Source organism: Siniperca chuatsi, linkage group LG20, assembly GCF_020085105.1.
Source record: "Siniperca chuatsi isolate FFG_IHB_CAS linkage group LG20, ASM2008510v1, whole genome shotgun sequence".
Lineage (NCBI taxonomy): Eukaryota > Metazoa > Chordata > Actinopteri > Centrarchiformes > Sinipercidae > Siniperca > Siniperca chuatsi.
This window is the reverse complement of record NC_058061.1, coordinates 8,460,286-8,475,930: the sequence shown is the minus strand read 5'-3', so window position 1 is coordinate 8,475,930 and position 15,645 is coordinate 8,460,286. Positions and strand designations below refer to the sequence as shown.

General features: G+C 39.2%; 1 protein-coding gene across 1 annotated transcript in view; it reads left to right on the top strand.

Moving 5' to 3' along the window:
* The window catches only part of psme4b (proteasome activator subunit 4b), a 37,057-nt gene extending 21,564 nt beyond the window's left edge, over window positions 1–15,493 (top strand). The window contains exons 32-47 of the mRNA XM_044178698.1: window positions 244–373; window positions 1,287–1,368; window positions 1,713–1,866; window positions 2,324–2,390; window positions 2,482–2,607; window positions 4,274–4,426; window positions 4,545–4,649; window positions 5,750–5,841; window positions 6,047–6,178; window positions 6,439–6,641; window positions 8,040–8,125; window positions 8,293–8,421; window positions 9,931–10,086; window positions 11,188–11,326; window positions 11,509–11,642; window positions 14,518–15,493. Coding sequence (XP_044034633.1) covers window positions 244–373; window positions 1,287–1,368; window positions 1,713–1,866; window positions 2,324–2,390; window positions 2,482–2,607; window positions 4,274–4,426; window positions 4,545–4,649; window positions 5,750–5,841; window positions 6,047–6,178; window positions 6,439–6,641; window positions 8,040–8,125; window positions 8,293–8,421; window positions 9,931–10,086; window positions 11,188–11,326; window positions 11,509–11,642; window positions 14,518–14,652 — 2,023 coding nt within the window. The 3' untranslated portion in view covers window positions 14,653–15,493. The remainder of the gene's footprint in view (window positions 1–243; window positions 374–1,286; window positions 1,369–1,712; window positions 1,867–2,323; window positions 2,391–2,481; window positions 2,608–4,273; window positions 4,427–4,544; window positions 4,650–5,749; window positions 5,842–6,046; window positions 6,179–6,438; window positions 6,642–8,039; window positions 8,126–8,292; window positions 8,422–9,930; window positions 10,087–11,187; window positions 11,327–11,508; window positions 11,643–14,517) is intronic.
* The last annotated feature ends 152 nt before the right edge of the window (window positions 15,494–15,645 follow it).

Below are 15,645 nucleotides of genomic sequence, written 5' to 3'. Positions count from 1 at the left end.
CTTGTGATGGAAATGTTGGAAAAATGTCACAATACACTATGCGAGTTATGTTATATATTCTGTATTTAAAATGCAAATGCACTCTTACTGCAGCCTCGACACAGTGATGTTGGCCTGTAAATCAAACAAGTTATGGTTGAAAATAGAAAATGTGTGCTAGAAAAAGTTTAGTGAAAAGATACTACATTGCAATACAGAATTACTTCTGTGACTTGTTTGCATGTGTGTCTGCTTGTGTTTCAGGCCCTGGAAGTTTGAGCACATGGCCACAGACTTGTTGTCTCTCCAGCTGAGAGAAGATCACCCACTGCCCCCCGACGCTGTCCTCTACTTCACACAGAGCCTCATACATGACTCCATCAGCATACGCAAGGTCTGCAGCTGTGTGTGTGCGTGAGATTGTGTTTGCATGGATAAATGGTTAATCAGTTTATGGTAAAGTATCTGATATTCCACTGGGTTATAAGGATGAAGATGGGGTGGCTAAAAGCTTTTTTTGTGGTTCACATCGAGCCCATGCATGCGAATGTGCTATGGACTCACATGCTAGAACATCACCAAAGCATAAATACTTAAATGCTGTCCAAACATTGAGATTATGTGATGATTCAGAAATGGAGTTACATGTCTCCATGTCTTAAACGCAGATGCCGTGTCCCAGTTTCATACTACATAATAACTGTCTACAGTACATACTTTATAGTGTACTCTTTTTGCAGTTAGCATGCAACATACTTTACTATTTTCAACTAACAGGTGTGCCCTTAGATGTCAGTCAAGCTGTGACTTTAGATTGTCACTTCCAATTAAACTTGGAAACAAAAAGAAACTTCTGTTATGGTGCCATATAAATAAAATTGAATTGAAAGCAAAATGTCTTTCTAATGATTTAATACAGACATTTTTGAGCTGCCACCACCACCTGCATTTTATTACATTCTTTTCCAGCTGTGAGTAGAGCCTCCATTTCCTTTGTGCATTGCATTGTGGGACAGTCATGGACAACACAACGATACAGACCAAATACCAGACAGTCACAAATAAGCAAGTCCCAAAAAAGTCTGTGTTAAAAGTGTGAGTAGCTAAAAAACTAATAGCAGTACAACTAAAAGTAGCAGCGATATATCCAAAAATAAGCAGCAACATAGAATAATGTAAAACTGACACAGTGCATATACAACAAATACAACAAATACCAGTACAGATAGCACTTTGTACTGGACCTGGGGGATCTGCTGTGTTTGTGCGTGGCTCTTATACTATTGTATAATCTTTCTCTCTCTTAGGTGGCGATCTCAGCAATGGCCGGTATCCTGAAACAGCTAAAACGACCAAGAAAAAAAGTGGCTGTGAAGCCATCAGATATCAGTGAGTATAAGCACATAATCATATACAGTATACAACATTTAGTTCTTGTAGGAAAATGCAACAATTTTAGTTGTAAGGCCATCTCTCAATCCAGCTACTGATACAGTATCAGTTGCAATTTCAGCATTAGCAGTCCTAATTTTAATTAAATAATACATCATGGTGTACAGACTAATTGTGTGGTAATTTACCTTGAGTAAGCAAGAAGACCGGAATATAAACCGATTTTTGTCTAGAAACAGGGCAGTAACACACACTCACCTACTAATGAGTCTCAAAACATGCTTATATGTGTGTGCTCATGACTTTTCATGCATTTGTATTGTGTTTGCATGTGTGTTTAGGTGGTATAGAGGATCCAGAGGGTGTGTGTGCAGGGGATCGTGAGGGGAATCGCTGGCTGCAGTATGACAGCAACAACCTACCTCTAAGTCAGGAACAGTGGGATTCTCAACAGTATGTGGAGAAAACACACTGGGGCTACTACTCATGGCCAAGGTAAAGAGAATGTGTGAAGAGAGTGTTTAGGTGGTGGATTTAGAAACTGGAAGGCTGATTAACTGCTTGGTTGGATGGAGCTAAATAGCTGATTGACTTAAGTGCCTGGTTGATTTGATGCTTGGCTTTGTGGCTAAGTTTATGTCTGACTAACTGTTGGATGACTGATCTGGGTGGCTGGATAACTAGCAGGATGTTGAACTGACTTCCTGTCATGGCCTGGCCTAGATAAGGCTGACTGAATGACCTGCTGCCTGGCCTAGATAGAAGAAATGATGTAGAGGTGGAGAGCTGGCTGGCTGGCTTGGTGTGCGGACGGCTTGCTGACTAAACAGACTTTTTAATCATTCCTGTATCCTTGCTGCTTAGACAGTACTAAGACAATATTTGTCTATCCACATTTTTTTATTTGTTATTATCTATAAATCACCTCTTCTTTGTCTCCTGCACCTCTTAGAGAAATGATGATCCATGCAGCATCTGAAAAGCCAAAAGATGACCTGCCATATGAAGAGATGAGTGAGGTGCATGCTCATACTGTACCAGACATAAAAATCTCACTGATGCCTCAGTATTACTATTATTACATTTGGTGTTTGTTTGTGTGTCGCTCAGGGTGAAAAGATCATCTTTGAATATTTCTCGGACCCAGAGTTTATTGACCAGCTCGTAGAGTTTCTCTCTCTGGAGGATCGGAAAGGAAAAGACAGCTTCAACCCCCGTCGCTTCTGTCTCTTCAAGGTGCAATTTCAGTTCAATTCAATTCAAATTCCACAAACAATGCAAATTCCACCTAGAATTCTAAAATAATAATAATGTAATGGTAGTGATAGGAATAATAATGATTATAATAGTGATAAGACTTTAATAATAATTGTAATAGCAGTTGTCGAGCAGGAACACAGGGCAGCAGGTGGCCCACAATAACAGATCCAGACTCTGCAGCTCCAGAGGCAGAAATACCTGCTGAAAGCGAGAGAAGGAGGCATGCCTGAAGTTTAGCTAACTGATTAGTTTCATCTGGCTTGATCGATAGATATAATTGGGTATCATCTGCATAACAATGAAAGTGTATGCAGTGTTTCCTAATAATACTGCCTAAAGGAGGCATACATAAGGTGAATAGAATCGATCCAAGCACAGAACCTTGTGGAACTCCGTGACTAACTTTGGCATGCACGGAGGACTCACCGTTAACATGTACAAACTGAGATTGATCTGATAGATAGGATTTAAACCAGCTTAGTGCGGTTCCTTTAATGCAGAATAAATGTTCCAGTCTCTGTAATGTAATATCTAACAAGTACAGAGACAAGTCCAATGTCTGATGCAATTAAAAGGTCATTTGAAATTTTCACCAGTGCTGTCTCTGTGCTATGATGCGCTCTAAATCCTGACTGAAAATCCTCAAATAAACTATTATTATTTAGAAAGTCACACAACTGATTGGCAACTGCTTTCTCAAGGGTCTTAGAAAGAAAGGGAAGGTTAGATATAGGTCTATAGTTGGCTAAAAAACCCTGGATCAAGAGTGGGCTTTTTAAGAAGTTTAAGAAGGTTTAACTACAGCTATTTTAAATGATTGTGGTACATAGCCAGTTAATAAAGACAAATTGATCATATCCAGTAAAGAAGTGCCAACTAAGGCTAAAACTTCTTTAAGCAACCTAGTTGGAATGGGGTTTAAGAGACAGGTTGATGGCTTGGATGAAGAAATCATTGAAGTTAGTTGAAGAAGGTCGATAGGAGATAAATCGGTAACGGTTGAGGGCAGGACATGATGATTTTTTTCTCTAATAGTTAAAATGTTATCATTAAAGAAGCTCATGAAGTCGTTACTACTGAGGACTATAGGAATACTTGACTCAATAGAGTTGTGACTCTCTGTCAGCCTGGCTACAGTGCTGAAAAGAACCCTGGGGTTGTTTTCATTTTTCCTCTATTAAGGATCAGTAGTAAGCTGCTCTGGCATTACGGAGGGCTTTCCTATATGTTTTAAGACTATCTTGCCAGGCTAAATGAGATTCTTCCAGATTGTTGGAATGCCATTTCCTTTCACGTTTTCGTGATGTTTGCTTTAATTTGCGGGTTTGGAGGTTATACCATGGAGCTAACCTTCTTTGTTTTATTATCTTCTAATTTAGAGGGGCGAAAAAGTCTCAGCCTCTATCCATCTGGCAAACCTTTAACCAAGAAATGACATGTCATACCACCGCGAGCCAAGGCTGAATTGTATTACGTAGAGCTGGAATTTGTGTCATTAACTGCTGTGATTCCTTTTTTCTCTGTCAGATAGCTGACATTTTACTTACATCAAGCGAATGACTGTAATCTTTCTTTGGTTAAAAAAAAAAAGGTCTTGGTTTCTCCACATCGAACAAACCTTCATGCTCACTTTGATTGACAGGGGCTGTTTTGTAACTATGGTGACGTGTTCCTGCCGTTACTATGGCCTCACCTAGACCAGCTTGCCAGTGACCCCCATGAGAGCTCCCAGCGCTGTGTGTGTGAGATTACTGCAGGACTAATCAGAGGCAGCAAACTCTGGAGTTTCAGCAAGGTACTGAAAACACACACACACACACATACACAGTGACAAATATACACACTACACTACTTTTTGATAAGAAAAGTCAATATTAATAACAACTTTCATTATTGTGTGTGTGCGCACTCAGGTGGACAGGCTATGGAAGCTTTTGTGCCCTTTGATCAGGACAGCATTAACCAACATCACAGTGGAGACCTACACAGACTGGGGTACCTGCATCGCTACTGCCTGTGTGAGTTGCTCACATGCATACAAATACACCATACACAACATAGCTTAGGGCTCATTAAAGAAAATTGGGAAATTATCTGTATATTTTCAGTATAAAAAAATTGAAGATCAGATTTTAAAAAATCAATAAAACAAACATTGCGGTGAAAATTGGATTTAGAAAACACCATTTGCTGCACAAACAACTCTTAACAATTTTTTTGTTGTTGTTGTTGTTGCTAGTATGGTTCTAGGGATGGCAATTTTGGTCAGTCTGTCCACCACTTTGGTCCAAACTGAAATATCTCAACAACTATTGAACTAATTGCCATGCCATATTGTACAGTTATTCATGGTTCCCAGACGATGAATCCTAATGACTTTGCCTCTAGCGCCTCCATGAGGTTGACATTTGTAGTTTTGAGTGAAATGTATGGACAACTATTGGATGGATCACCATGAAATTTGGTATATACATTCATGTCCCCCTCAAGATAAATTGTAATAATTTTGGTGATCCCTTCACTTTTCACCATGATCAGGTCAAAATTTTAATGTATCCAATATTTTGCTTTATAACCAAATACCTGCAAAGCTAATGACATTCCCATCAGCTTCAGCTGTACTTTGTGTTAATTAGCAAATGTTAGCATGCTAACACGCTAAACTCAGATGGTAACAATGATAAACATTAGACCTGCTAAACCTCAGCATGTTAGTATTGTCATTATGAGTATCTTGCCATGCTAGCGTTAGCAAATAGCTCAAAGCATTGCTGTGGCCTCACAGAGCCGCTAGTCTTGTTAATCAGCAACAAATTAATTTCCCCATTTCTCTCTTTAATATTACCAGACTATTTTCTAAAACTATGCTCTTCACAGGAGGACAATGTTACTGTAAACTATTGTTGTCTGCAACTTATTGCAGCAGAAAACATAACTTTTGGATCGATGAGGACATAAACTTTTGTTGTAAATCATTTAGACCGATTTGCAGGGACTACTTTCTCTGTTTCCATTGGAAGTAAAAGTATGGGAATACCAGCATGTGCATACAGTACCTCAGTGGATGTAAATAATAGTTCCAAAAATAAGCCTATTTGTACTGGCTGCTGTCCAATAGGAGGGCAGGGACCCCAGGAAACTGCACTGGCTGTTTGAGCTGCTGATGGAGAGCCCGCTCAGCGGAGAGGGCGGCTCATTCAGGGACGCCAGGTATGTGTGTCTGTGTGTGTGTCCATGTGTATGAATAACTATACGCACAGAGTATGTATTTATGTCATCTACAGTATTTCAGGGGTTTCTGATTTCAATAATAACCTGAGCTGACGTATGCTGAGCTAACATGCCGCAGTAACATAACAACCCCCTATCCCTCAATCCCCCTCTCTCTTGTTGTTTTTGTCTCTGTTTTTGTCAGTTTGCTGTATGTGCTTCAGGGAGGTCTGGCCCAGCAGCAGTGGAGAGTTTCTGAACTGTTGCACAGACTGCTGGCTTACCTGGAGCCCAAACTCACCCAGGTGTATAAGAATGTCAGGGAGCGCATTGGAAGGTACCAAATTAACTTGGTGTTATCTCTTCTGGATTACATAATCATGGTTATATAGGTTAATCTAATTAGTTTGTGTGCACTGCTTGGGCTGTTCCACTCTAAGCCTCTTTATCGCTATGTCTGTCTTAACTGCTGCTATTCTGTATTTGTAACTCTTTTCCTTTTCTTTGTTTCTTTTCCTTTCTGTTTCCCCTCCATTTTTCCCCTCCTCTCCCTCTGCCTCTCCTCCCTTACCCCCTCTGTCCCCCCTCTCTCTCCAGTGTCCTGACCTATATCTTTATGATAGACGTGGCCCTGCCCCACACCCAGCCCACCTCCTCCCCCCACGTGGCAGAGTTCGTCACTCGGGTCCTAGAGCGGCTCAAGCCCCTCACGTCGGAGCCGGAGATCCACAATCACGTCCACGATGAGAACACCCAAGAGACGGACGAGCGCACCCAGGCTGTCAAACTTCTCAAGACGGGTCAGAATGTGGATGCAAGCATGTAAACTGTGTGGTGGATGGACATGGTGTAGGCCAGGGATAGACAGTAGCTGTGGGAAAAAAATATATACACACACAAGGACAGCTTGTTCTCTTGATGAAATAGACTGACACTCTGAAGCCAGATGAAACAAGCTAAAAGCTGTGATCCCTTATTGATTTCACCTTTTAAATCCACTTTTAAAAGGTAGTGAGGTGTAGATGAAGGGGAATTTCAAGGGTGTGTTCAAGCTTTTCAAAATAAGTTATGTAAGGGAGTCTAACTCAATATTTGGGAGGGTGTCTCTAATATTAACATTTGTACAGGCCACATAGTGCAGTAATTTGTACTAGAGGCAGGCAGATAGATACAGGTCCAAATAGCAGAAAACCAAAACCAATAGCCAATTTAGCAACTAGGATGAACTGACAAAGATTAAAGGAATCACAGAGACTAAATACACAAGTGAGAGAATGATAACTAGACACAGGTGAAACTAATCAGGGCGGGGCAAATAATCAAAACTGGAGGGAAAAACACAAACAGGAAGTGAAGCTACACCACACATGAGGAGAGGTGAGTATACAAAATAAAACAGGAAATGACTAAACTCAAAACCCTCAAACCATGACAGTTAGTGCTTACAGCATTGAAAAAGGACATTTACAAAATTCCCCAGCAACATTTCTGTCCAATAAGAGCTGGCAGCAGAAATCCCAGAGACGGATATTTTAAAACCTGGGAACATAAAATCCGAACTATCTGCATACCACTAGAGGCTATCGGCCTAACTGGTGGTTTTAGTAAACTTTACAACTAACTAAAAAATTACATATTATATTATTTATTCCTGGCAGTGGCGAGAAGGCTTTGAAACAAGCAGTGTTTATACCTGTACATGTAGGAAAATATTATTTACAAAAAAATGAAAGTTAAGTTAATAAATAAAATATGAAAAGTGTGAATTATAATACTTTATTTATTTAGTTTTAAAAGATAGTTTTATTTTGCTACTCGAGATCATGCAGTAGGTGTGGAAAATTATTTGAAAATAAAATTCTTTATAGTTTTGGCACAAATATTTAATTTTAGATCAAGATTTCTTGATTTGTTTTTTAGAACCTGCTTCTGTTTTTTATGGTGGTATACCTGTTTACCAAAGGCTGAAATTTGTCTTAACATTTGTTGCTCTTTCAGTTTCTGTTACTACTCTAATTTCCATTATTCAAATACATTCAGAAAATCTGGTTATGAAATTATCCAAATCATTAGATATTAAATCATGATAGATTGTGTTGTAGCAGAGCAATGCAGTAAGGTCACAGCGCCAAGTCTGTTGTTTTTATTTTTTGGCAGCAACCCAAAATCTCCTCTGTGTGTGTGTGTGTCATTTGCAGTATTGAAATGGTTGATGGCGAGCGCAGGGCGAACTTTCACCACTCCTGTCCAGCAGCAACTACAGCTCCTTCCTCTACTGTTCAAGGTAACAACACACACACACATATACACACATACACACACAGGTCCCAGCGCAGCATTATTACCCACTCAATCTTACTTGCCCATTAAACTCAATTTCTCTCTTCATTTACTCAAAATGGTGTGTAGCTCTGTGTCTTCCTACCTCTCTCTGTTTCTCTCTCCCTGCAGATTGCCCCGGTGGAGATTGATGAGAGCTATGATGAGATGAAGCAGGATGCGCGCACGTGTCTCTCTCTCATGTCCCAGGGCCTGCTGTATCCTGAGCACATCCCTTTGGTTCTGGCAGCGCTGGAAGAGGTAATATGCACACACTCAAACACACACACTGCCCCACCTGCCTGCTGTCAGTGTTCCGAGTCTAATGCTGCCCAAGGTGTTGTTAGACTAAAAACAACCTGTGCTATTTTAATTTGCTTACTTTGTGATGCTTACAGTATTTATGCTGTGAGTTGTGTATGTGAGTGGTACCCCTGTGTAGAAATTTCTGTTCTCGAATGTTCTCAGAATGTCTAACCATCATGCCTACAGCTTCATATTTCATGGTAGACAGGATCAGAAAACATTGCATTCAAACATTTTTTGGTTTCACCTTGACACCAACAACCTACATTTTTTATCAAGTGGGAACGAGATCTCATGTTTTGTGCAAAAGTTATTTAAAGGAGTATGTTCACATTTTGGGAAATACTCGCTTTCTCACCTAGAGTTAGACAAGAGAATTAATACCACTCTCATCCTGTAGCCAGCAGATGGTTAGCTTAGCTTAGCATTAAGACTGGAAGCAGAGGGAAACACCTAGCCTGGTTCAAAGTGGTAAAAAAAGGTATACATTTTTTTATTTGTCCAAATTTATAACCAAATACTTGCAAAACCAGTATCATTCCCACCAGCACCAGCCTTGTGTTTAGTGCTAACTAATGTTAATGTGCTATCAAGCTAAACAAGATGGTAAACATTATACTTGTTTAGCATTAACATGTCACTGTGCGTACGTTAGTATGCTGATGTTAGCATTTAGCTCAAAGCACCACTGTGCCTTAGTACAGGCTCACAGAGCTGCTAGCATGACTGTAGACTCTTAGTCTTTGCTAGCTGTTTTCAGTCTTTATGCTAAGCTAATCTAATTGTCTGTAGCTTCATATTTAGCATACATATATGAGGTACTAATCTTCCCATCTAACTCTCAGCAAGAAATTGAATAAGCGTATTTCCCAAAATGTCAAACAATTCTTTTAAAAGTGTGTACATTTTAGGGAAAACTGCCTACAGTAGCGCTTCTAATGCTTAGCCCCGAGTAACTTTCTGGTGACTGCTTGTTTGGTAGGCATTCAGCCAAATGATTTTCCGTGAGAAAACTAAAGACATTCCCATCAGCCTCAGCTGTACTTTGTGTTTAGTGCTAATTAGCAAATGTTAGCATGCTAAAATGCTAAACTATTATGGTGAACATCGTAAACATTATATTTGTTGAACATCAGCATGTTAGCATGGTCATTGTGAGCGTGCTAGCATTCTCACAGAGACCCCCAGCATGGCTCTAGACTTTAAGTGTTGTTATGCTAGAACTGAAAGATTTTTATTATTATGAAAGGTGAAAATAAGCCTTGATAAAATGATAGAGAAGCATATGAACTCATACAATATTATCTTGTTCTCACAAGATAGTACACAACATATTAACTTGTGTTCACAACATAATATTTTGTTCACACAAGATACATAAAACACCATCTTTTTGGACTTAAGGGGCTCTGTACAAACCCCAACCCACCTCTGTCTCTCTCTTTCTCTCTCCCCTCTCTCTAGATGGCAGGCAGCAGGTCGTGGCATGCACGCTTCTCAGTACTGACCTACCTCCAGATCATGGTTTTCTACAACTTGTTTACCCTGCTCAGTGTGCCTGCCGAGGTGCTCCGCATCCGAAAGCTGGTGATGCAGCTGCTGCTTGATGAACAGCTTGAGGTAATGTATGCACAAAAAGGCAGCAAACACTGGTTTAATGCAATCATCGCCCCTCTGTAAGGTACAATTGTCACAGGATTAGAAAAGGCCACTTATTATCCTCAAGTCTTTCCTCACTAAATATTAATCCCTCTTTTCTGTTCATGCTTATTGCTTAAAAATAACACTCTACCTCACTGCTCAGCTCCTATTTTGGTGCCTTTTGTGGTTATAAGGATGTTGATAGAGCTCTATGGCCATCTTGCACTCCTTTGTAGCTGGTTGTAATTTAAGAGATCTAAAAATAACATCATAAATCAATCTAATGCCCAAAATATAAATGCCCAAAGCATATTTGTTTGGACGGTTTATTTTTCAACTGTTGTTATGTTAATTAATTATTCATTTCTATTTATTGATGTAATTTAATCAACTTACTACTGGTGCACAGAATATAGAAGTCTCTTCTAATATTGAGTCATCTTTTGTACAGTCCATGTCTCACTTGTCATGCTTTTAAAACCTTCTTTAACCTGTCTCTTTCCATTGATTTGGATGTGCAGGTGAAAATCAATAAGCACTAGGCTTCACCCATGTTCTCTAACTTACAACTTGGTGAATGTGTTGTCTTTGTATCATTGTCTATTTCAATGCATCAATGCATCATCACTCAAGAGCTTATTCATTATTTATGCAAAGTAATGCAGGAAGGCAGTGATGTTCTGCAAGTGAATTTTACCTCAGTTCAACTCAGCATCTATCCCTCCTCTTCCTCCTCCTCCTCCTCCTCCTCCTCCTCATCCTCCTTCTCCTCATCCTCCTCCTCATCCTCCTCCTCCTTCTCCTCATCCTCCTCCTGATCCTCCTCCTCATCCTCAGCTCATCTCTGTGCCTCGCTTTTCCCCGATCTCTATGCACTCGCCTCTTTTAATAAATTGTGTATGCGTTTCTCGCTCTGAAACTGCCTTGTGCTTTCCGCCGCATCCTTTATTTGTCAGTTCTGATCTTCACTAGTCCCCTTTTTTAAAATTCTAAATCTTTCTCTCTCCTTGCTGTCCCTCCCTCCCTCCCTCCCTACTCTTTTCCTCCCTCTCCCTACCCTTTTCCTCCCTCTCCCTGTAGGTGAGGGACATGGCAGGCACCACCCTCAGTGGTTTACTGCAGTGCCAGTTCTTCCCTCTGGACTCCAGTCTGCAGACACAGCTCCAGACGCTGAGTCAGACTCGCCTCCCCAGGGCCAGAGGAGAGCTGGCCTCCACAGGTATGCACACACACACACACACACACACACATTTATGTACGTCACAATCACACAGTGAGGCAATCACAGTAAAACTTGCCCTATTACCCTTTCTTATCCCAGGGGAATTGTGAACCTTGAAATTCTAAGGCCGATTTTAACTCTCCGTGTGTGTGTGTGTGTGTGTGTGTGTGTGTGTGCAGACTTAGTCCGGCGCCATGCTGGAGTGCTCGGCCTCAGTGCATGCATCCTATCGAGCCCCTACGACGTTCCAGACTGGATGCCTCAGATACTGATGGACCTGAGTGACCATCTCAATGACCCACAGCCTATAGAGGTACACACACACACACGCACACACACACTCACATACAAACATTTAGCTTAACACAGTGTAAGATGAAAGAATACAATTTCATTGTCCAATTGAGGAGAAAATTGTGTCTTTGGCCTTACTTCAGGCATGAAGAAGACATACAATGTAATCCGTAGCGTGGAGTTTGAATAATACATTACAATGATGGGAAGCCAATGATGATGATAATTTAGTGCTTCTCCGGTTGCAAAGTGAAAGAGATGAGAAAGAAAATACAATGGAATACAGTTACAAAATATATTTGCAAGTAGATGAATTACCCAGTCTGTTACTAAAACTACTGAATAGTTAAGAATAGTTGTACAAATTCTATATGAAAATGTTAGAAATAGTAGATTTTGTGCAGAATAATAAGGGATACAATATCTTGGATTCTTCAGGCAGACTAACTAATCTGTAGTCAAAATCAGTTTTGGTTGTCAGGCTAGAGGCCTTTCCTTAAAACCTAATAATTTTGTTTGAAGGCCATAATTTAAAATGAATGCACTCAATGTTTAAGTCATGAATACATCCTTGGTTATAGTGATCATCAGTTTAATTCCCTGTTTTTGTGTCCTTGTTGAACCATGCTAACTTTTCACTCCAAACTTGTTTCACTTTAAATAATTTCTATGTTGCGCTTTTAAATTGTTAAGTGTCATTTTAACATCAATAAATTATTATTACCTCATTCATTTTTAATTAATGTAAACAAATGAGACCATTGGTGGAAAGTTTGTCAGTTGCTGTTAGATTCTACATAACATTTTGCATTGTGTGTCTCCAATTCAATGGCTTTGTTTTACTGCTCAAAACAGGAACTATTTACTTTGCCAACCTTTGCCTAGTTCCACTGTTAAACTTGAAGGTAGTGGTGGCTAGTGGCTGTTATCAAAGGCTGTTATCAGCTCTTAACTGTTTTTCGCTCCTCATAACAAATAAAGCAGAGAGAACTATCAAAATCCTCATTATTCCAGGAGTTTACTGCAGAGTTTAATGGAAATGTCCTAATTTTGAGACACAAACACACCACTTGTGTGTTTTTAAAATGTGCATGTTCTCGTCAAGGATGGAACATTATAGTTCTCCATGAGCAAAAGAGCTCTACTCAGTCTTTGAGGATACTGTATATACATATATATAAAAATAATTTGTGTTGTTGTAATGTTAACTCCCTTCAAAGTAAGCTTTTATTCAAGTTTTGAATAAAAATGAATTGGAAAATATCTTGTCAAAACCAAAAATATGGAAGCCTATAGGGGACTATATTAAAATGTAAACTTGAAAATGTAGAAAAGGTTTCAGTCGTGGTCATCTGGACACTGTTTTCAGAATCAAGACGTTTCGGCTCCCATCCGGAAGTCATTCTCAATTGTGAAAATGGTCTGAAAACTCAGAAATTTAAGCTACTCTGTGTTACTTAAGCCCTGCCCTCAGGGAGGAGTCTTCCTGAGTATCTGCTGATTACTCTGCCTAGTTTCACCTGAAACTGACCTTCTTTTGTTTCCATGATGGCCCAGTAATCAGTAATCAGGCCTATTGTTTTCTGGCTGCACCTCCCTCATCACTGTTAAGTACCTGATTAGCATATGATTGGCTTGACCATGGTGTTAATACACTGTGGTAAACGGTTGGCAAGTTGAATCTCAGACCACCATTTCTGACTACGACTGAAACCTTTTCTACTATGGCACACTCCTGGACGAATGAGGGACTACACCGTCTAAACTTGAAAATGAAAATGTAATTCTACAATAGCATTATAATTTTCCACATACGTATATGTTATTTGAGTAACAAAATTAAAATGCAATAATCCAATCAAATTTTCATTTTCAAGTTCACATGATCATTTTTATATAGTCCCCTATAGGCTTCCATACAAAATTATGTATGTATATGTTATATATGTTACTAAACTAAAGTATGGCCCTGAATCATATGTTGCATCTTGGTTATCTAAAAGCCAAAGATCTTTAGTTGCACAATTGAGAACTGGTATTATTGGCTCTTCAACTGGCTGTTGAGGTTGGAATGTACCACAATGTAAAAAATACTCTGTTATGAGTAAAAGTCTTGCGTTCAAAACTGTAGTTAAGTAAAAGTACAGAAGTATTAGTTAAAGTCTAAAATGTAAAAGTACCCATTATACAGAAAAATGTCCCTCTGTGAATGTTGTATATATTATATTATTGGATCATTATTACTGATGCTATAATGTATAAGTGGTATTTTACTGTTGTAGTTGGTCTCGGTGGAGCTAACTTTAACTACTTTACATACTGTTTGGTACTTTAATCAATAACAATGCAACACATTTTGTTTAAATGGATATTAATATACAAGGTAACAAGTGACTACAGTTGTCAAATAAATTTAATGGAATAAAAAGTACAATATTTCCCCCTGAAATGTAGTAAAGTATAAGTATAAAGTAGCATATAATGGTAATACTCAAGTAAAGTACAAGTATCTAAAAATTATACTTGTAGTTAGTTGTAGAAAAGGTTTCAGTCGTAGTCATCTGGACACTGTTTTCAGAATCAAGACGTTTCGGCTCCCATCCGGAAGTCATTCTCAATTGAGATATTGAGAATGACGTAGTGTCCAGATGACTACAACTGAAACCTTTTCTACAATAGAACACTCCTGGACGAATGAGGGACTACACCGCTGCTTTTTTGTAGTATTGTAGAAGTGTTTAAAAATGTGTGTGCTGCATTCTGGATCTGGCACAATTTGAGGTATCTTGTACCGTAACCTTATGCGAGCTGGGAGTAGATGAATATATGTCATTCATTCACAATAATTTTTTTTCTTCCATGGTGTCAGTAATGATTGTGGTTTTTGTCTCGAGATGACGGTGAAGAAGACCCTGTCGGAGTTCAGGCGTACTCACCACGATAACTGGCAGGAACATCGGCAGTGCTTCACTGATGACCAGCTGCTCGTGCTCACAGACCTCCTGGTGTCGCCCTGTTACTACGCCTAGACAGCCAGCTGCCTTGCCAGGTCCTTTACAGACTGACTGACCAGTACCATAGAAAAATAATTACACCTTTTAACATTGTCAGGAACTCCTGTCCTCCGTGCAGCCTGTTAAAATAATGTCTGATGTTGTTGCAGTGGCTGAGAGCTGTGCCTCTGGAACCTCACGTGCCAATGTTGGCCTTCAGTAAACCCAGCAGAAAAGCAGTCCTGGGCAAAACGGTTTCAAATATTTAACTTACTTGGTGTGTTTATATTGTCTCGCCAAGCAGCTCAACAGCCCCAAAGGTGGCCACTTTACTTTAGAGATAACCACCCTTTAGCTGTAGTTGTAGAATATATTCAACCACTGATTTGCCCACATCCGCCAGAAACCTCTGCATCTTTTCACTATTCTAATCACTATTTCTCCCTGCAGTGTTTCACTCTACCTACTTTCAAAAGATTTTTAAATAAACTGTCCACTTATTTACTAAATAACTTGTATATGATGATATAAATATGTAGAATTAATATAAAAAATGACATTAATAGTACTAAACACTACAAACTCTAATGGTATTTCTACAGTCATAATATAATCCAACACACTGCAATGTGATGTTTTCTAATGCTGTATAATATATAATACTATATATATACTAATATTGATATAAATTGTGTGATTTATGTAAATGTATTTAAACTTATAAGCATATATACACCTATAAGTAATAAAATGTATAACATGCTGTAACATCATTCTATCATATTCCTATACAACCCATTGTGTTGTATTATACAATAGCTCAACACTGAGAATTTACTGTTGTTTCCTGTTAAATAAATTCACCGCATCATTTGTAGAGAGATATATTTTATTTTACAGAGGAGGAATGAGTGTGGTGTGCTGTACGTTTGCCAGGATTGACTGATCATGTAAAATACCTGCAGTTTATTTGCGTACATCCATATCACATAGCTGTCCACAGCAGATTATGTTCTGCACAGAGACAGA